Genomic DNA, 22,923 nt, shown 5'->3' on the forward strand with positions numbered 1-22,923 from the left:
TCAGCGTCTTTTGGACAGTCCATGCATTTGCTGCACTGTTTATTAGTCTGTAAAACAACACAAGGATTTCTGAAAACTTCTTTAAGCTCTAATCTCCTTACGCACGCAAGTTTTCTTATATCCCCAGTAACTACAGGAAGATTTTTCACAGAGTGTATGAATCGTTGCAACTACAGCTGATAATCTGCATCAGTTGTCCAGGAGAGTGACACAATTGTCTCTTCTAATCAACACATTATCAATTCAGAAAATGTAAATTTTTGTATAATACCCTTTTTTTTTTTTTTTTACTTATTAAGGCCTTCAATTGGATAATAAATTCACTGGGATTACAAAGAACAGTTCTCTCATTCCAGTGAGAAAACAGATGGTTGGTTGTAAGAGGAGAGAAGCTTTTTAAGGCAGTGGAAGGCTAAATTTTATTGTCAGCGTCTTTTGGACAGTCCATGCATTTGCTGCACTGTTTATTAGTCTGTAAAACAACACAAGGATTTCTGAAAACTTCTTTAAGCTCTAATCTCCTTACGCACGCAAGTTTTCTTATATCCCCAGTAACTACAGGAAGATTTTTCACAGAGTGTATGAATCGTTGCAACTACAGCTGATAATCTGCATCAGTTGTCCAGGAGAGTGACACAATTGTCTCTTCTAATCAACACATTATCAATTCAGAAAATGTAAATTTTTGTATAATTCCCTTTTTTTTTTTTTTTTACTTATTAAGGCCTTCAATTGGATAATAAATTCACTGGGATTACAAAGAACAGTTCTCTCATTCCAGTGAGAAAACAGATGGTTGGTTGTAAGAGGAGCAAAGTTTACATAAATGCTTGTTAAAGGGAAGAAACCCATTAGGAGTCCAGTATGCTATAATTACATTTGTTTTTTATACAAAAATCATGAATGTATTTATAGAAAGGAGAGGAGGTATTACATTAATCAAGTAAAATGTGTTTAGAAGTTCTGTTGAAGGTTAATATGTATCTCCTAGTGAGCCAGAGGAGAACACATTAAGCTTCGTAAACTGATCGTTGATTAGACTGACGTCAGTGAAAATGCAATTAGTCTTATATATTCCTGGACATATGGAACGGATGTTGCAAAATAGCCAGGAATTAATTTCCTTGATTGCTTTATTTTTCCCTGGTTTTACTGGGGGGTTCATGTTTTGACTGTAAAACTCTGAAAGCTTAAGGTGGCCGAGGCTTGGAGACGTGCAGGGGAGTTTCTGTGGTGTCCTGCAGCTGGGCTGCAGGTTGCAAGCCCTAAATCTACAAAGAGCAGAATAGGAAGAGAAAAGACCTCTGCCAGCAAGGCACCACCGAAGAAATAATCTGGACTTGAGCCTAGCGTGCTGTTCCTGGACCTCCTGTGGGTCTGCTGTCTTTCGGATGTCTGGAGTCAGCTCTGACTGCCGGCAGCCTAGGCCTCTGCCTCAGAAGAGGTTTTCAAAGCTCTGTGGCTGTTTCTCATTTCATCACTGGCTTGTGCTGAGCAAGGTCTTGTTCCGTCAGGAGATATATTAAGCTACTTAAAACAGACAGGACAAATGCTTTTTGGCAGAAACACAGGTTTGTGGGAGATTTTCACCTTGGGGAGGTGCACTTCCCAACTGCGAAACGGCTGTGCCCGGGCGGATGGGATACGTGTGATCCTGTTGTTTACTATTTCGGTGATTATCTGTGCTGTACCATCCTTTGCGGTGTGCCCACTTCTTCCATGTGTAACTAAATCCCTGCCTTGGGTTGCAGAGTGATGCAAGGATGCAGTTTACTACTGACAGCCCTGGTCCCTCGCACGGCGTCTGTAGATACTGCCTGTGGTGACCACATAAGAGTAGTTATCAAAGGTTTGGTGTGTATTGGTGGTTTCTCTTAATTAAGTGGGCATATACAGCATCTTGGGCTGGTGTGGGTAAGAAAGTGGCTGCTGGCCAGGGCCAGGTGCCGTGGGCAATCCAGCCCAGGTACTCAGTTACAGTTGTGTTGACTGACCTGTCCTCTGTCGTGAGTCTACACCAAGGGTCAGACCCATGGGAGCTGCCACAGCTCATATCGACAGCGAGACTTTAGCAGGTCTGCCCTCAACCTTTCACAGTCACCTGCAAGAATCAAAAATCCATTTTTGGAAGTCAAGGACAAATGCAGAAGCTAAACAAATTCCCAACTGACTCGTCGAACAACTCTTTTCTAATAAGATTTTAATGCATGCCAATTCTTTGCTAGCTTTCCACAGCATCCTGAACCAGAAATTACGAGTTGGTCTGGCCAGGTTATAACTTGAACACAGGTTTATGATTGTATTTCCCCAGGGCTGGGCAGAAGACCTCAGCAATCATTTTCAGGACTTGCTCAGATACAGGTTCAGCTTTCTTTAAATACAATGAGAAAGTAACAAAGAATCTGCTGATAAATTTGCATACAAATATCCTATCTCCTTAAACCATGAAAGGACTAAGATTAAGTATATAACAAATTAAACTCTATCTCAAGGGAGACAGAAACCTCTAGTGTGCATCCTGCACAGTCTGTCCATCTATTATATTTTTTAATAAATTTAGTCATTACCATATTTCATTAATAACAGAGCTCTTGTGGTTTGGGTTTTAGGACTGTTAAAAGGCTGGCAGTAGGAGTAGTTGAGTCATTTGTGTAGAAGAGTGCTGATAAATGATGCTGGACTTCCTATATCAATTTAATCAGCATAGCCTTTAAAGTTCAATGCTTACTGTCATTATAATAATCAAAGTTGAGATTATATATAAAGTCTGATTAAAATATTTTACACAGCTTTGTATTACATGCTCTTTCTAATATGGACTCTGTAACATCCCAGTCTGAGCCTGCCTGGATCGTTCTTTGACTTCTCATGAGTAATATGGAAAAATTAGCAACAGGAATTGCAAACTCTACCCTCTCTTCTCCAGACTAAAGAACATAAAAACTTAATTGCTACTTCTGATCTGAGTAATGCTTTCCCTATTCCAGTGCAATATTTCAGATAGCAACCAGAAACATGTGCTTTAAGAAACCACACAGGGAAGTAAGAAAGAACACCTTGTGCAGGGAAGACATTTTATTTTATTTTCCTGTTATTTTAAGGCTTATGTTTTGTTTTTAAGATGCTTTTTAATGCACCTAGGCACTTGCATTTCCTGAATAAACAGCTCATCCTTTTTTGTACCCCTGCAGCCTTTCAGCTTCAATAATAATGTCTGATAACGAGTTTCACTAGTGAAAGGAGTGAGGGATTCCCTTTTAACCTAACTTTACGTGTTCCCCTTCAGACTGTTACGTTTCATTGGGTGAAAAGATGATTAAGTTTGGCTGCGTTTCCTTCCTTTGACCATTCATCATTTTGTGCATCACTAACACATCTGCAGTTTGTCCCCCAGCATTGGAAAGCTGAAACATTTTCATTAGCGTGAGCCGAGCAGCTTACACAGCACACAAAAAAAAAAAAGAGAGGTGTCTACTCTGACAGCCACGGTTCTCCTGCTCCTCCTTTCCAAGCAGTTCGAGCCACTCCGTGACACATGCTCAGATGTAGCTCCTGGGTCCTGCGTGCCCTGAGCGGGGAGAAGACAACTGAATTGCTGCCATGAGATCTGTAAGGAAACGGGCACACAGGGAGGAGGACACCTTGTTCCTTCTCACGTGTGCCTGCTCTCCGCAGCAGCCAGACAGCTGTAAAACCGTTATTGCTAAAATTGTCTCCTTGTTTTTCCCTTATTCAGAATTCAGGAAAAAAAAAATACTCTTTGCCTAACAGGGAGACAGAGAAAACAGATAGAAAAAGCTGCCTAAATGGGGGATTAGATCATAAACTTTTAACTCATCATCAATGCTTACAAAAGAACTTCGGGAAAAGTGTCCCAGATAGTGCAAATCTACCCTGAATTATTGAGTTAAACTTGACATTTTTTTCCCTTTTGTAGGGTTCTTTTGTCCTCTTAATGGGCACAAGTGTTCTTGCCTTTATTAATGTCTTCTATACTAAGAAAAAAAAAAGGCAAGAAAAGTGCAAAGAACTTGCCAATTGGGAAGGCAAAGGTAGATGGAGAGAATTGAGGTTGTTGACTTGCCTTAAGTATGTATTTTCGATACATTCTTACTCTTTCTAACAGTAACACTGGCTTCAAATATCCAAGTATTCTAAAATATTTACAGACTTTCTCCTCTTAGTTTAGTTTCACAAAGCAAAATATTTTAAGATAGGGAATTTTTTTCTATAGGGAATGAATACCTACAGTCATAAATTTACCCTGAGATTTTTGAAGGGGGATGGAGGGTATAGGTTTTGCTTGAGAGTCTCTTCAGTTTAACTAAAAACATTTAGGATTCCTTACTAGTAAAATTAATGTCACTGGTGATTTGTGTCAATAATATCTCTGTAGAGGGCAACAAACTAAAGCCTGCAAGTTTTGTGGGTTTTTTAAAACATGCTAGAATTGTGTGCACCAGTTCAAAATCTGGCCGAGGTTTAGGAGCCTTGGTCAGCAACACCTTGAGATGGCTCTATGTCCAAAGTCCTCAGAGAAATCTGCTGTAATTTGCTGCTCAGTCACAACTGGTTTTGTTCAGAAACATCATCTCCTCTTTTATCTGGTAGCTCATACTTTGTCAGATACAGGACTATAGAGGAAACTACAGTGATGTAGTAACGAGCTGCCTGTATCAACTCCAGTATTACAGTTCACTAATAGAGATTACAGAAAGTTGGGGGGTTAACTCAGAATGACTGTTTTCATTAAATCTATTTTTTTTTCATTATTTTCTATATCATGAGAACAAAATTAATCTGTGCAGCGTTCTATTTTTCTCCCCTTATGGAAAATTACGGGGGATTTATACCCAGGTGGTTACTGGGATGTTCACTGTCATTAAACCAGCTCTCTGGAACTGTAAAGGGCCCCCGACAGGGAGCACAGGCAGCGACTTAGTGCTCCACCAACGCAGAGATTTAAGGAGCGTGCTTAAGTGGATCTCTCTTGAGTTCAGTGAGGCTGAAAACAGACCCGGAATTAACGGTGTGTGTACATCTTTCACCACAGACAGCACCCAGACTGTTACATGCATGGATTCAGTTATAGATTGAACTCTCAATATAAGGATCTCTCTTCACTGCATGAGGAAGTCTTGGGAGAACTACAGGGGAATATTTGTAGAGGGGACCCTGTGGACTCCAATAGAAACATTGGTGTATTTTTAATGCAGTGTATCGAGTTAAAGTAAGCTTAATGTTTCCTCTTCTAAGCTCCTTTATCAGAGCAATTTTATTTCAACACTTGACTGTAAGCTGGAGGAAGGCAGGGACAACTTAAGCCATTCTAACTCCTGAACATTCTTTTAGTATTAATGGACATCTATGTATGTGGCTGGCCTGAGCATTTCTCTGTCTGCTTGAGTTAGGAATCAGCAAAGATCCATATTAATGGCATGCTCTTAGGAGCTACTGGAACTAATTTGATTTTAGACAAGCTGGGATAGACACCATGCAGCTGCACTTCTGTGAAGGGTCTGAAGTTATGGTGGTACTCATTTTCCCATCACCTGTTGATGCAGCAGTTCCTGACACCTTCCCTCCCCTGCATTTTATCTCCACGGGTCACTGCAGTTCACTGCTGATCTCTGGAACAAACGATGTGGAAAAGGAGGCAGCTCACTCCTTGGTGGCAGAGGTCTGAAATCTTAGTGCATTGCGTGGTTTCAAAAGGCTGGATGCTGTCTGTGGGAGACACGAGGTTCCTTCCTTGCATCCTAAATGCTGCACGTTCCCTCTGGCAGAGGGAACACACACATAAGCTGCTGGTTCTTTATCTTGGTACTGATGGAAGCAGCAGCAGCAGCTGGTGGTGCTGGTCCTAGTCTCAGCACGTCCTGCCTTTCCCCCTCACGCACCTTCTCTCACACAGTGGCTGCCGTTTAAAATATCTTCTACTCCAATCTGGAACTGTGTTTTGTAAGCCCAGAGCAGGAAATCCAACTAATGCTCCAACATTTGGACCAGCTATCGCCTCTGTAAAGTTTTCTGTTTCCCCCTTTTCATTAACTCTAAAAAGCCGAGCTATTTTCCTGCTCTACATTGGTGAGAAGGTGGATGTGTTCCCATCTGTTTGTCAGAGAAGCAAGATTGGGGGATTTTAAAAAATTATTATTTTATTTCTGTACCAGTGTAAGAGAACAGTTGGGCATTTCTAGGACTTTCTGTGGGATCTTTGTCCAGTGTCTTGTTAGGACACTCTGGGCAGCATCCTGCAGGGGCTGAGGCCAGGTGCAGAACTGGGGGCTGATAATGGGGTCCATTAACAGCCCCCAACATGGCAGGTGATGAACCAGGTCCAGGGGCCATCCAAAGGCCTCAACCAGGAGCAAAAGGGGATAAGACCAGGGACACAACTGGAGAGAAGCTACAACACGCATTCAAGGGGTCCATCCAGGAAGTATGACTGGAGACTGGTACTCCTGTGGTGTCACTGGGGCAGGGACCGATGACCTGAAATGGGGTCCTGGGCTATGGGCAGGATGTGGAGAGGCCCAAGGTGGGACTGGGCAGGGCCAGTAAGTCCTGTAGTGCCCCCGGACTGCTCTCTTCTGACTCTGGGTAGCAGCAGGACCCAGTGGTTGCAGTTTTGACAGCCCAAAATCTTGCATTCTACTCTTATCACTGAACACCACCTTGCTGCATGTTCCTGAACATGTTCCTGTTTCTCCATCCATAAAAGGAGGACGACATGTCTCATTGGGAAGGTGTAGGGATTAGTTACTTACTGAAACTTTGCATAATGGATATGCTTCCTAAGCATTGCTAATTAGTTGTTACATTATTTGTTGCTGAAGGAATGTAAACATCTTGAAGGAAATCTCGGCCCTATTGAGAGAGCAGAAAAAATCTCCTTTGCTTTTCCTAGAACAGAGATTTCAACTCTCATTCTGACCGCTTATATCAACAGGGAATTGCTTTATGCTCTTGTCCTTGATTATGTGTCCTTGGAAGATGCTACATCAGTAAGTTTTTAGGCACATTAAATTTATGCATTGAAGGATTCTCCAAAGTTCAATGGTCACATCACTTTCAAAACAAAAGAAAGAAAAACCTTAACAAATGCAATACACCCACCTTTGCACACATTTCCTCTTGGAGAAAGATAAGCAAATAAACACATGGTGTATTTCACGTGCACTGCTGACAGCACAGTTGGAAGGTGCTCAGAGATCGTTATGAGGATCTCAAGAGAACAACCAGATAGAACAGAAAAGTGATGCCTTAAGAGCATTAGAGATTCCTACTGACCGCAGCAGACTTTAGATCAGGCAAACACAATCTGTGTCTTATACAGAGACTTAAAGGCAATGCTGACAAACGTAATCTGAATCTGGACATACCCACACGGAGAAAGTAGAGTGCCTAGGTCAATATTTTATGAATCTTCCTGGCTATATCTGTACAAAAGATCAAACTTGTATGCCTTTAAAATAGCAACACGGTATACATTTATAGTTTCTGATTGCTTGGTTATTTTGAGTACTCCTCTTAAGTAACATGTTTATTACTGGCATATGTCCTTTGCCTTCCTCAAAGGAGTATAAAGCAATAACTGGATTGCAGTATAAAGTTACATATCATGTTAAAAATTAGTATGATTTATATAATGTAACTTTGAATCTTGACAGTTATCTGATCTGTCTTCAAACCAAGAAAAGACTATCTACAACTACAGCGTTCCCAACACAAAGCCATTTAACTGTTCTATGAAAAATGCAGTAATGAAGATCTCTAACCCCCTCCAGACAATCTCTTCTGCTGTCTGATTGTTCTTATTGTTCAGCTAGCTGCCTAACCTAAATTTCCTTTTGCTGTAATTTAAATCTGTGACTTTACTCATCTCCCAGCAGATCTGGAGAAAAGTCTATTGCCTCCTTTTCCTTGCCATTCTGCACATGAAAGACTGAGAACAGCCCCCTCCACCTTCTCCTCGCTAAGCAGTTCCATTTTTTTCCGTGTCAGCCACACTTTCCAGATGTCTGATCACCCTCGGTTCTGCTGCAGGGTCTTCCTTGCAGTTTTCCTCAGTACATTTTAGAAGGACTTTGACCTTTCTTCAGAGGCCCTGGGGAGGGCAAGTGGGAGGATGACTTGGGTGTCTCATACGCAGGTTTCAGCAGTACTGGCCCACCACCATGTACCCACAAAGATGAGCTCATGGGGTGGCACTGAGTCACATTGAGCTTATTTACTGTCATACCCAGACTCCTTTCTGAAGAACCATTACCTACCAGTTATTTCTACTCTTGTTCTTCTATGGTTTGTCACAAATCTGATGCTCTATGCTTGTTGGTACTGCATTGTGCTCTGTTGTCTGAATTCTACCATAATTGGGGAAAAGCTTTTTAATCTTATCTCCTAAAGTTCTTACAGCTTGGCGTTGCCTGAAAATTAAAGAAACGTACAAGTCAAAAATTACTTGAAATACCAAATCTTTCAATGATACTAGAAAGCCCTAATCAATGTATCTTCCACCCTGGCTGTGAATCCCTGATAACGATTCTTTCATTACAGCTATCCAGCTGGCTGTGCACTCACCCTCCTGCACTTTCAACCAAACCCAATTTTCCTAGCTCATTTATGAGAATCTCATAATGTCAAAAGGCTTACTAAGATGCAAAGACGTGATATCTACTGCTTCTTCTCTGTCCACGAGGCCACTTCACCTGTCAGAGAAGGAAAATAAGATGAATTAATTATGGTTTGTCTTTGACAAGCCAATAATTATTGTTGGTTATGACCATATAAATTTGAAGTGCTAATGGGGACACTGCTTGATTGTCTGCTCTGGGGTTCATTTTGTTCTTAAACCTCACAATCTGGCTAGAAATTCTTTACACGCCCTTCCTGCTTTGGAAAGGCAAAACCTGTGCTTGCTCTTTCCCCATCCTGTGAACTCAGCCTATTCTCAACTGTTTTTCAAAGATCATTGCTAACAGATCTGATACCAGCTAAACTTAATGGAATTTGCCTATCAAAATGCATTTATCTTACCAAAGAAATTCTCTAGTCTGTTAGTCTTAAAATAGCCTATGTTTCTACACCTTTTTGTTGCTGTTAGTAACTTGTGATCAGATTAGGATGCCTTTGAAGTGAGAACCAAAGCAATAAAAATCCTTCTTTCCCAACGCACTCTATTATCAGCTTCCTTCTTTCCATTTTCCTGTTCATCCGTTATCTTCCTTGTTCAGTAGAATAATCTTTTAGCCAGGCTGCATTATTTCATGCTGAGCAATCTTCTTGTCTGCAATTAGCCCTCTTCACTTCAGAGCGATATGAGCATTTGATTCAGATTTGTTTTAAAATACAGCTCTTGGCTACCTCTGCATTCCTCTCATACTTGAAATCCGCTTCTACTGAAGCACTTACACTATATTCTTGGGGTCAGTTCACTTATTGCATTTCATGGCCAAGACCTCAGTGTATATGAATGTCTCTCTGTGCCATATGACACAGGAATGTGTGCACAGACATTGGGCTCACATTGCCACCTACTCCTGCCCCTGCCAAGGCCTCCTCATTTACTAAATGTGAATCAGCTCATCACTCACAACCTCTTAAAATTCAGCCTCTTCCAGCAAATCAGCCCCTTTTTGATCCTCTAGCGATTTCACAGGGGCTGTCCCCAATTCCAGCTCGGCCATGATAATAAAGCTTGACACAGCACTCGTTTGTAGTAATCTCAAAATGGCAACAGAACAAACTGTAGTGGATGTACTAACGTGTTCTACAACCTGAAACAGCAGCAGTAACTTTTCTGATGGTGGGGGAGAGAGTCGGAACAAAAAGGGGTAATCCACACGTTGTTTCATTTTCCTGTTTACACAAATCCAGAGAAACTAATTGCAGCATTAGTTAAATGCTACTTTTGTACCGTTGGTTTTTCAAGGTTACTTTCACAGCCTGACCCTTTTCCTTTTTTCTTCTCTGCAGATTATTAATTCGGTGGTATTGCTGATTCTGCTGAGCGCCCTCACTGATCCTGACCAGTACCACCTAACCAGTGCTGAATTAGGGGGTGAATTTGAATTCATGGATGATGCCAGTAAGTACAAACTGCCTAAATACTAGCATTCATTGCTCCAGCATTTATGTAACTCTCCTGTCATTTCACTAATTACCGTCATTTAATTATTGCTTCACCTTGGTATCTTACAGATGCATTTTTATTAGTTATAAATATTAATAATATTAGTAATGTATACTAGTAATCTTTTTATTAGTAAACCATCTGCTCTGCTGTGTCCTGGCTTGGCAGGGTCAGAGCCAGCCTTTGACATGGAGATGTTATCCCTGGGTATGATGCTGAAAGGGCAAGGGGCATTTTGCAAGACACAGGGAGATAAGGAGTCTCTGCACCTCCCAGCACCATGTCCCGAAGTGCCTGCACACGCACAAGAACCCATAATGCTATTTATGTAACTGTCTGAATGTGTTCCTTCATGTTGTACATATTTACACACCTCCTCCATGTGCACATGGTATGACTTGCACAAACCTGTTGAGATAGATGCAAGTATAAATATTAGCTGTGTAGTCGTAGGCTACATTAGTCGTAGTTATTAGCGATAACACAGGGCTGCTTCATTCTCTCACCAAAGGACATCACAAAAAGTCTTCAGTACAGTTCTAGGGAAGGGTGAGCCATGTCTCCTGCAAAAACCTCCTGTCCTTTGCAAATGTTTCTGTCTTCCATGACTGTTCCAAATCATTTGGTGATGTTTGGTTTGTTGATTTGCTTTAACCATTTAATTCATATCTGTGAAAGTTTTTCCTCAATGTGATTTTGATAAAAATGTCTGGTTTTTTTTTCATTTCTGCTCACAAGATTGTTCCATTCAACATTTCTCACGGTAATCTGAAACAAGGGCTCCTGCCAGTTACACTGGTGTCTTGCTGCTCAGAATCACACCCATCCACAGCAAAAAGCTCAAAGTCCTTTCCTCAGTCCTACTGAAGTCAATAAAATTATTAGTAAGAAAAGGAATAGCCCCGCCCGTGAGAAAAATAATTGCACCCATGGTGTGTCAGAGCTGCTGGGTATCAGTTAAGGGTTTCTTATTTCTACAAGGTCTTTAGTAGAGATATGCCTTGAGGGCTTACATTTAATTAATAATAAGGGGCAATTGCTACTTTATTGTGTCTTCGTTTAAAAACCACCTACAACTTCCCACTAAAAATCTTTTTATATAACTGGATTTAAGAAAGTAAGGACCATAGTAGATACAGATGGGCTCCTAGCTGATTCTGACATATTAAAACTGACTGCCTTGTCCTAATTCTCAGAGATTAACCTTGGTAATAACTGTCTGTCAGTGTGGTTTTATATAGCCGACATCAGAGGCCTGCCAGTGCCCAAGGCTTTAAAATAGTAATTCTGTTTTGTAATGCAATAGCTGTCAGATCAAGTACATTGGGGATTTCCATCTACACTTGAAAATTGTATTTTCTGTATTTTTTTATCAAGGCTTCTGAAGTGAACCCTGCAAGACTGTAAAAGGGTGGCTTGTGGGCCAAGCGACCTCATTTCCATTCGGTAAAGGGAACATTTCACAGGCAGTTAAATTACAAATGAACATTTGAATTAATGTCTCCTTTTATTCTTTGACTCCCTCTGGTTTAATACCTTTCCGAGTAAAGGCAGCTCAATCAAGCTACTGGCTTTTATAGTTAGTGGAAATAGCTGGCAGGAATTTTTGTTTTCTTTTTTTCTTTAGGTATAACTATATTTATTTAAATCTGAGGAAACGTTTTCTTATGAGAGAAAACATCAGACAAACCTCATGCTCTTCTCTTGTCCTACTTTTATTTGTCTTTTTTTGAAAAAATATTTCCCAGGTTAGCTGGATGTGCTGAAATTCTTAGACATGAAACCATGTGTATGAAATACAGGGAGATATATTAATTTTTATCCTAATTAAGGTCCCAAAGTTGTTATCTATATGTACTTATGTTGATCAATAATAATGATGGTAATACTAGTAGCCATTATTACTACTTTTGATGCTCCTATCAATAGCAAAAATTAAAAAAAAAAATGTGGACACAAAGTCTGCATGTAATATTGTCACTCCCTTTCCCTCCCTCCTCAGATTGGCTCCTCCATAAAAATCTGAAAATATCAGCTAGAAATAAACTTATCAGCTGAGCCACAATAGTGGAATTATGGCTAACCTGAAGTTAATGACAGGTTTCCCTTGATTTCCAAGAAACCAGGATTCCCCCAATATTCATATCTATATTTATTTCTGGCTTGATTTATGGAGAATTTTCAATTTTCTGTTCCAGCAGTGGGAAAAATTCCTGCCACTTGCAGAGCCAGAGCCAGCCTAGTGCAAACTGCTTGAAAATGCCAGTGCAGCATCAGTGCTTCTGTGAATGGCTGCTCAGCCTCAATTTCGGGATTTAGCGTGGTTCCCAGGGCATTGCCAGAGGCTCCAAAATGCCTGATTGATTAAGCAGAGAAAGGATTTACCTGAGCACTTAGAAAAAGCTGTAGGTTGTAGCTTTTCCCTTCTGTTCTAGAAAAGGAAAACGAGGAGGGGGAAAGCCTGCCAAGACTTGCCATGTGTCAGACGGAGGTACTGGAAGACACCAGAGTGTGTGGTTTGGCTGGCTCTCTGAGACATACATCTGGGAGCCGGGGAGAACACTGGGCTTCCTCCTGTGCTGGATCTTCAGCTGAGCCCGTTTAGTCTCATCTTTCTTTTTATTATTTCCTCAGGGCCCGAGGGAGTTTATGAACTAGAAGCCGCACTAGGAAAAATTAGAAAAGTGTGAGCTGCCCGGTGCAAGACTAATAATCTCTGGATAGGAGATGGAAAAGCCCTGTAAATAATTTTGACTTCCTGGAATGTTTCGCCTGACCCTCCTGCTCAGCTTCTCCAGATACACAGGCCGTGTATCTGGAGAACTCCAGATCAACAGCCCAAACAAGCAGCAAGCGTTGCTTGATTTTATTTATTGCCTTCACCGTGTCACAGACGTGTGTTATCACACACACAATATCACTTCGTAAGCCATATGACGACACGGACTGAAATCCTATGTGCGCCCCATAGAAACTGAGGGGAACTTTGACACCAACGTCAGCAACTCAGGCCAAAAATCAGAGGAGGAGACAAGCAGAGGTCTCAGGGCAGGGCAGGATAATGTGATGGATGGTCTATCTGCCAAACATGACATGCACAGGCCTTAAAAAGATTATTTCAAATAGAAAAATTTTAATAAAGAAACCTACAGACAGCAGGCTTGGACTTCTTTTGGGGGGTAAATGGAAGTGGTAGAGCAGGTACTCCTTCCTCCTGCCCCAATCCATCAACACCACCCATGTACCATGACCCTCATGTCACAGGGAGGGGGTAAAAAAAACTAGATCCCTGCCCCGGCATTGCATATTCAGGGCTACGCCTTCCCCTCTGGCCTTATCGCCTGGAGGAAATGAGCTGGGCTCAAAGGTGCAGAAAACTCTTTCCTTCTCATTGGCCTCTTTCCTTTCCCAGAGGGAAAATGCCACCACTGCATGGGTTGTGACCCAGGAGGCTGCTGGCAGCGGTGGCATCAAGCTTGCACAAGCAGTAATCCTTAGCTGGCAGTAAGGAGGACAGGCTGCTGGATAAATAAGGGTAGGGAGGGTGGGCAAGACTGCCTGAGGGCTGCATCAGCAGCTTTCTGGCCCCTGCTGTTAGAGCTGTGAGCCAGCAATTAATGCCAGGGCTGGGGCAGGTGATGAGCTGGAGGATTTGAGGTCTCCATCACTCCAGACAGGTCCTAGCTCAGGGACTGGCCTCGCTGGCTGCTCCTCCCTGTCCCTGCCCAGCCCCAGCAGCATCTTCTCCCCAATGTGGCAGGAAGATAGGATCCCACTACAATTTATGAGGGAAAAAAAACCCAACCGGTTTCTTTCAACTCAAACAGAAAACTCAAAAAGCTGTCTAGGACAACAGGCTGTATAACCACTGCAGTGGTCCAAGTACAGCCCTTCTAGCCATGAATGCCACAGAAAGTACAGCACTGCTGGAAAAAAATTCATTTTTATTGAATGTATTTATTTAACACCCCTGTTAGCTTCTTCATATCTAGTTTCATCCTGATTAATCGAAGCTGACACAGCTCAAAAAAACCAATGAAGCCTTAAATGAGGAAGAACCAGCTTGAGCCAACTAGGACTTGGCACAGCGGAGCACAGCGAAGTCGGGGAGTACGAGTGGGTCAGACCAGAGCTTCAATGTTACGTTTGTGGCAGTTTGCTGGGCTCTGGCTCTGACCCAGTACTGCCACGGTCATGGGCAAGGCAAGGCCTGTCACTGCTGCAAGTGACAATGACAGCAGCTCCTCCCTGGATACAGCAAGTAGGTGACTGGGTTTAAGAACAGACGGGATAAATACATGAGCAGTGCCTTCAAAATGATGGTTAAAATAAAGATATGGATACAAGAGCCTCTTTTACAGGAGGTTCGATTGAGGTTGGTAGCTGCGGGCAGCCATTTCCGCTTCTTTTCTTTCACTACCTCAATGGTACCTGGCCTATCCAAAATCATTTTGATTTCACAGTATGTGTGTGGGCAGCCAGAGTAAATGACCACACAATTCAGAATGTCTGAGGAGGCTGCAGTACCTTTTATTAGCAAAGGTTTGCTTTGTGGGTGCTTCTTCCTCTTGAGGGCAGAATTCAGGCCGCCTCTGACAGGCACGGCACAGCCTTACAGCTCCTAAGAAGCTGGAGACTGATTATGGCGATGCAGCTCAGATGCCTGAGCTGGATGTCCGGATTCTCATTCTTTACACAGTCAAAGAGGAGAAAGAGGTGCCTCTGAAGAGCAATTTGGGATGAAGAGCAATTTGGGATGCACTGAGATGTCACTCCCTCCCGAATTACGAGCAGGGAGCCCAGCAATAAGACAAAGATTCAAGCATCTGCACTGTGACTAAGGACAGCTGGACTCCTCCTCAGAGTGCAGTGGTGTAAATGTGCTCCTCCAGGTGCCCAGGAAAGGGGCCCCATCCATTAAATTAGGAAGTACCTTGCAATAGGGCTTCTTCCGTTGCTTTTGGGTCCTTATGCAATCACAGTGGCAAGATCTGGGGGCAAGGGAGAGAGAGCAAGAATCCTGAAACCCAGGACACAGGCAGCCTCCTGGAAAGGGGAGACCTGGGTTCCTAAATCCTTCATCCTGCTGTTGGTAAGCACCATACCCAAGGAGCCTGTAGCCCAATGAACATAAGCAACCTCTGGAGACGGCCTCACCAGCCAGTCACTGCTTGCTCATTTTTCCACCAGCTTTACAAGTCTCAGGTTCCTCTCTGCATCGAGGGCCAGCAGAAATCTGGATTAGTGTTGGCAGGAGCTCTGTGCTAGTGCAAGGTTTGTGTTCCCTCAGGCACAGGGGGATCAAGGACTGGGTCCTTAGTCTTCTACATGGATGATTGTACTGGTAGGCTGGAAAAAAATGACAGGCAAGGCTTAGTGTCTGTCCTTCCTTTTCAGCCATGACCCACATGACCCTGCAGTGCTGCCTGGTGGCAGTAGGTGAGACCTGTCCACAGTTATCATCAGATGAGGACCTTTCAGGGATTTTGATGCAGGCTCCAGGGCACCTACCCAGAACTTCATTTTGATGCAGCCAGGAAGGTGGAGGGATGTTCCGTACTGTGGGATGCTTCTTATGTGCTGGACTTGGATGTTGTGACAACTCCATGATCAAATGGAGGCATCTTCACATTTTGAGTGCCTCCAAAGTCAGGCGGTTATGGGTAGTGAACAGCTTGAACACTGTCATGTATTTGTGTGTCTCAAGTCCACCACTCATCAAAGCAGGTAGTTAAAATGCACCTGGTGACAGCAATGTGACCAGCAGGTACCTCACAGACACCGACAGAGGTAGGATGTCCTATATATCTCATGTTCTCTCTTTCTTTGTGCACTGGCTTAGCCTCAGGAAAGTAGTTACAATATCTGGTTGCACTCCCAAATTCACAATAACGCCAGGTTTCAGAAATACACTTCTGGTGTCCTGACTGTGGCCTGTAATGATACCAAGGGAGATGTGTACAAAAAGACCGAACGTATGTAATTTTTCCCTCAGGAGCTCCTTCCAGCTGTTTGTGGCTTAGAAACTCCTTCAATCTAATGAAAAGTTAATTGAAAGCTGAGCAACTATAGAAGAAATAGATAGGATTCCTGTAATTACTCTGATCAAAACCTTAAAGAATACGTTCCTTCCTTTACTACTTCACCTTTCCTGATAGTTATATACTCATTAATAAATGGTATATCTCTGTAGTATTCTTGGTTGAAATGAAAATTTCCAAGATGTTATATCTGCTATAAGATGCCTCTACCTGCCAGTTTTGCTTTTGAACATTCATTTCTCCTTTTCCAGAGTTTTTAGAAATATGTGAGCAATGGTATACAGCAGCTATTAGCGCAAAAACAATCTGTAGTGCAGAAAAGCAGACACTTTCTGACTACAGATGTCATTGTCACCGGCAAAATAGTCTTCGTGTCAAGACTGCTGCTGATTTTGTAAAATCTTCAGAAAAATTAAACCTTTCATGGCATCTCAACTGCCTCATCAAGGCTGCAGAGGTTTGCACAGTGTTATCACTGTCTGTGCTTCTCATATTGAGGAAGTTTTCCACAAGAGCCAGAGATTTCCTCCAGCAATGTCTGAATGATGCACCTGACCCCGTTTCCACCCATTTCCCACCCTGCCCTTTGAGATGCTCTGCACGAGGTAGATGGCAAAATAACTGAACCAAGCTCTGAACTTATCTGCAATCATTTTGATGTGTTTCTCTTCCAGATATGTGCATTGCCACTGCAATTTCTCTTCTTATGATTCTGATCTGTGCAATGGCTACATATGGCGCGTATAAGGTAATTAATTTTATTAGGTGAAGACATGAATCAAGTGAACTATGCAACTCTATAGAAAGAAAATTAAGACAATTGCTTTCTGACAATTTCATGTTTAGTTAGTTAGCTGAAAACTGAGGGGGGAAAACAAGAAGTCAGAGGCAGCAGAACCGATTGCTTAGATGAGTGGTACCCCAGGGCCCTGTGCTGCAGGCAGGAAGGCTGCCCAGTTGTGTTGACTGCCTGCAGTTTCACATATGAGTAAGCTCTGGGCAAACTGTGAATTCAGAGAACTAAATCTTGTTCCTACCAAAATTAAGAGGATTTTTTTTTCCCCTTCACCTCCCAAGCCTGTGGTATTTTGCAATATTAATCCTATTAATTAGGGGGAAAAAGAGTGTAATGTGGTTTCTAAATGTCCCAGTATAACAAGTTGTGGGACTGACTTACACCACATGTATTACTGCAGTTCAGCAGCCAAGCTGGCTTGGCCAACCCTTTTGGCTGAATGTCATATTTCTTTTAGCTGATTTAACGACCTCTTTTCTCTTATGGCTTCATGAAATGTAATGCATTGGGTCAGATATTCCTTAGATTTTAGTGCAGAAAGACATATATCCTTCTGTTTTAACTTGTGGCTGATGAGTTTTTAATTTATTTCCTTTTTAGCAACATGCAGCTTGGATCATCCCTTTCTTCTGTTACCAGATCTTTGACTTTGCTCTCAACACGTTGGTTGCCATCAGTGTACTCGTCTATCCCAGCACAATTCAGGACTACCTCCGCCAACTGGTAAATCACCGGATGGTCAAAAGTCTTTGTGGGGGGAGGAAACTGTGCAAGGTGCACCGTCTGTATTTTTAGCCAACGATTTATTGCTGACTTCCCATGCAGCTCTTGAAAAGCCCTCTCAGTCTTTGCTGGTCTGTGTTCAACATCCTTGCAAGGTTACATTACTAACTTATTACGGTATTTGTGCAGAGCTCTGGAGTTTTGCAATGCCGTGGAAGCTCTCAGCACTGCTTCATTTAGAATGAGATTCATATTGCAAGACATAGATAATAAGTAATTGCTTTTGGACTCAGAGTTAATGCGTTCGTATCCAGTGGCTTATTTTTGGTGCTATTTCAAGGATGTTTTGTTGCTCATTTCAATTTATTTGGTGACATTAACACAGATTTCATTAGGCAGGATTAGGCAGGAGTTTGATTCGATGAAGGTTTATTTTCGCTAGAAAATATTATTGAATTCTGTCTTAGTGACAATTAGAGGCAGCCTTCTTGCCACAGTCTACTTTTGCCAAACATCCTGCCAGTACTGTGCAAGGTTACAGGACGTGACTGCAACCACTTACAGCAAAAACAAGAGCTCGCCAGCCTGTGCCATCACAGGACCACATGCTGTGACCAGCAAACTTCAGGCAGAATTGCAGAGCCCTGGGAGAAGCAAAGGCTGCTGCTGTGTCTGAAAATCTGCCTTAAGAACCTGAATACAGATTAGCTTGGCTGTGAACTTTGTTATGTGGATGGAAAACTAGCCAGGGCAGTATAAATAACAGGTAATGAGAAACAGCAGGCAGATAAGTAGCCGCACAAATCTGCGGGAAGGGGCAATCTGTCAAGCCAGCGAGAGCTGGGATGCATCAGGGGCCTGTTATCCTTTGCCTTATTTAACACCCGCCTGCATTCACGGCTGCTGCTGCACTGGAAGAGAAGTAGAGGAATAATTCAAAAGGTTCTCAGAGATACGAGTGGAAAAGAGCAAATTACGGCCACAGCTTGGCGAGTGCTTGAAGCTGGCACTGCCGCTGGCTGGAGTCCTTCCCCTGCAGTCCCTCGCTTCTGCATCGGTGCCAGCCCTGGTCTCGCAGCAGCACAAGTGTCTGTGTGGCTGCAGGAACGCCCCCACCTTCCCAGAGTATCAGTCGTGACCAGGTTTTCCTCAGCCTTAATCACTGTGTGAGAACCTGAGGGGAGCAGGCTGCGGACCAAAGAGCCCCTGATCTTCTGCTGAAAACCTGGTGCCACGTCTGGAGTTGGCTCACCAGGAGGGCAGAGAGAAGTTGATTCTCTCAAAATGTCTGCAGAAACATAACTGTCGTTCCTGCAGGTAAAAATACAAATAGTCCCTTCCCTAGCAGAAATACAAGGAGCAGGCCTTGGAAGATGTTGGGAACGGTGCAGCAGAGCACTTCGTGAGCCACGTTGTTCCTCCAGAGCATTAAAACCTCTGGTTGCACACACGTCTTTGTCTTGCTGTTGTAAATCATTTTCCGGATTGGTAATGAAATGCCGCAAGACTTCAGGAGTGCTAAACTGTCAGTGCTCAAAAGGGCAAGGGGGATTTCCAGGATAATTATAGGCTGCTTAGCCTGACATTGCTACCAAGCAGAATAGCAGAAGTGCTGAGATGAGACTCAATTGATAAAGGATTAGACCCGAGGAATATGATTAATGACTGCCAGCACAGTTTCACGGAAAATCAGTCCTGCAGGCAAACTCATTTTCTTTCACTGACAGGATTACTGCCTTTGTCAATAAAGAGGGGCAGGGGCATAATAGACTTTTGTAAGACATTTGACTTCACAGCGTGATGCTCAGAGCAACAGTAAATCACTAGATCGATAAAGGATATATCAAATGGATTAGGAGAGGGTAGCTGGCAGACTGCAAAGGGTCGTGGTCAAGCTGACCATCTGCCAAGGAGCTTCTGTTTTGGGTAAAGGAAGGTCTCCCAGAATCGACACTGGGTCTCATGCTCTTCTTGACTTCCATTAATAACCTTAGTACCCAACAAGCCTTTCACAAAGGCTAATGTCAGCCTTGGGAGAGCTTCCCCAATCTCGCTGTCCAGAGGAATCGAGTCCTCTAGTGGGAGGTTGTGAGCAGGAGCCTAAACTAGCTATTCTGTGTCACCCTCTGAAAGACCCTATTGCCCAAAGTGAGGACATATCTGCATTTCCCAGAAGCAGTGCTTGTGCCTTTTCCCAGCATATCACTGCTAATAAAACCTGTGGCTGACACAGAGATTAATGAAGAAGTAAATAACACTAAGGATAGAGTCATTAATCAGAATGAGCTAGACCGATTGAGAATCTGAATTCAGTCATTAATGTGTGTTACATTGCTAAATGCAAAAAAATGTAAAAAACCGGAGGAATATAAATGAGTATGCAGTGTGGCAATTGTACCTGGGGTGCAGTGACCTTGTAAGCCGAAACAAGAGTCCCCAGGTTTTTTGCTGTTCCCCAAAACTGCTCATGGGCTTTCTGGACAGAAAACAACAGCAGTGAATAGTAATGTAGAGGAGACTTTCCTTCTTAGTTGGCGACCAGGTTTCATCTTTCTGTTTCTGGGTGTAAAGAACAATGCTCAAAAGTCAGAAAACATGCAGAAAAGTTCCTCTGAAAACTATATAAAATCTGGATACGTTGTAGTATGATGAGAGACAATCAGCTTTTCCTGCTTCATTTACCAAGAGGTGATGCCATTGAAGTTTTCATATGCAGAATAATGAGGTATTTAAAGGTTTTTTAAGTTAGATAAGAGGCATAATGATAATGAGTAGCTAAAAGCTAATCTAAATTAAGTTCATTTAGAAACAGGGAGTCATTTCTGTTTTGTCATTCACAGTGGAGGTTAGTGATTGGCAAAAACTAGCAAAAGCTGTGATGAATCTTGTACAATTAATGTCACCTGTTCAACAAAGTTTTGAAGCTGCTCTGCATCAGCTTTGAAACTGTTGGTGCCTCCTGTGTCTTAGCTGTGGTCCCAGGCACAAGTGGCTCAGCAGGAACCATTCCTGTCCTTACCTGGAAGGGCCACATCAGTTGGCAGAAGGTTGTTGCATTTGGTTCAGAGCAAATACACTCGGTCTGAGGGACCAAAAGTGAAAGGGAGAGGTGAAGCTCACATCCACTGGTACCAGATGCTCAGACACACAATGAGACGAAACTAAAATCAAGCTTTTGAAATCTTTGGCAATAATGCCATCAATGCAGTGCTAGCACTCAAATATTGTTAAACAAGCTTGTACCCATGGACTTGTTCCCCTGTCTTTTAATAATACTCATGGTAAATAGGTTTGTCATCTCAAACACCGTGTTTAGAACGAGACAGCGGTTAATACCTTTGTCCCTGTAGGTGAGACCTGAGTCATGCCAGCTGGGTGTGATCCCTCCTGATGATTTATAAAGAAGCTCTAGAGTCATCTTGCCCTCACCCCCTTTTCAGAGGTCTGCCAAAATAGGCAGAAAGCAAGCAAGGGGATTGTGTTTCTTCCTGGCATTCTTACAGTTTTTGGTCCTCTAAAGCTGCTTTGAATTTGGGGAGCGATATTTTAGGGAGCACAGGTCCATAAGGGAAATGAAAAATCCCAATCGTTCTCCAAATCCATTACTAAATATCTGGAAGAAGGTATGCATTAAGTAATGGAATATATTTGGCAGTCTCAGAAGAACATTTTTTTTCCTGCTCTAAGGTGAAACCCCCATGTTTTTAACCGTTTCTACTTCCCTACACTAGTATCTGGAATTATGTTATCTGTTAATTTTTGGTGCACATCTGCCAGATCTCAGTCTATCAGTGATGAGTTGCAAGCTACTGTGAAACCCTCCAAGTACTTTTAGCAGGATGATAAATGAGTACCATCAATAGGGCAGGCAGAGCCTCAGCTGAAAATGTTGCGATTGTAAAATAGAGAACATTGTGTTCACAGGGTATTTGGTAACGTCAGCCTTTACTGACTGCTTCTTTCAGAGGCACAAGTGTCTTTGGAAACTTTTTGTTGCCTTTTAATACCCAGTTGCACACAGGTGTGCCACTTAATTCCCATAAATTGCAAGAGCATCTCAGCATGAAGGCTCATGTGAAATAAGTAGACATTACAAATCTAGCATTTGAAATGTTGTGTGGCAATCACATGATAAAACTTTCCAAGGGTTATATTGGACATCTTGGTCGTTATCATTGCCATTAAAAAACCAAAAACCTACACATACAGTAAATCCAACGTGTGTAAAATAAAAGTAATTTTAGTTCTTGGAGCAGCAGTGGTCTAAAGCAGTTTGACCTAAAGCACAGTTATTTTCTTAAGCCTCACTAAATCTTTGATATATGAGCTTTCTAAAGCCTTCAAATTAAACACTTCATCTTCTGTCATTTGATAACAGTACACAGAATGAATTGAAGCATAGGTGCAGAACAGGCTAGTCTGCAACTGAGTTATGCAAACTTGTTTTTTATTAAAGTGCAGGACTATTACAGCTCATCTAAAGAAAATTTCAAAGTATATTAAATAGCTTTAGTATGGCACTACCTGCAGTGCTGCTGTCTAACAATTCAGGTGGTATCAGTCATGCTTTAAAATCCTAGGGAAAATATCTAGAGAACATAAAAGAGATTAAACCTTAAGAAATTATTCCTATAAACTAAAGCTTAAAAAAGGAATATGCTTTCTGGCATTTTTAATGCCACTTTGTAATTCCAAAGAAGAAGTACTATTAACTTCATAGCAGAGCTTTAAAAATTCTACAGACACATTACTTTTTCTTTCAGTTTTGTAAGATTTGGATTTTCAGAGGATTGTAACTGTTAAACGAGAATCCACACCATCTTTTAAAGTGGATTTTTTGTGGTCCAAGGGGAAGGAAAATGGGAAAGTTTATGCAAGCAGGCTGAGGGAATGAGAAAGGGCTACAGCCTTGGACTTCTTATTCTTCTTGTGTATTTGTAAAACATCAATGCTGTAGAAATATACTTTCCATACAAGTTTTAGATTCTTTTTAAGTGTCTAATAGGGCTTTTCTCTGTATAAGCAGTATTTTCTTTTAAATTGAAAGTTTACTGGGTGTATTGTTATGTATGCAGCCTGCTCTGTGTCCATGAAAAGGTTATAAATGATATTTTAATTATGACTTTAGCATGCCAGTGTCACCCCACTACAACTACCTCTTGTTTGTATAGAAAATTTCATCATGTCCTGCTGCAAAATCACTCCTGTATTCCCAGAAACAAGCTTGA

The 22,923-nt window shown here is 42.2% G+C and overlaps 1 protein-coding gene across 1 annotated transcript in view; it reads left to right on the forward strand.

Annotated features, from left to right (window-relative positions):
- LAPTM4B (lysosomal protein transmembrane 4 beta) overlaps window positions 1-22,923 on the forward strand; it is a 62,506-nt gene that overhangs the window by 7,573 nt on the left and 32,010 nt on the right. Inside the window, exons 2-4 of the mRNA XM_014965235.1 lie at window positions 9,979-10,090; window positions 16,851-16,924; window positions 17,573-17,695. Of these exons, the coding sequence (XP_014820721.1) occupies window positions 9,979-10,090; window positions 16,851-16,924; window positions 17,573-17,695 (309 nt within the window). The remainder of the gene's footprint in view (window positions 1-9,978; window positions 10,091-16,850; window positions 16,925-17,572; window positions 17,696-22,923) is intronic.

This window comes from Calidris pugnax, unplaced genomic scaffold, assembly GCF_001431845.1.
Source record: "Calidris pugnax isolate Ruff unplaced genomic scaffold, ASM143184v1 scaffold41, whole genome shotgun sequence".
NCBI classification, from domain to species: domain Eukaryota; kingdom Metazoa; phylum Chordata; class Aves; order Charadriiformes; family Scolopacidae; genus Calidris; species Calidris pugnax.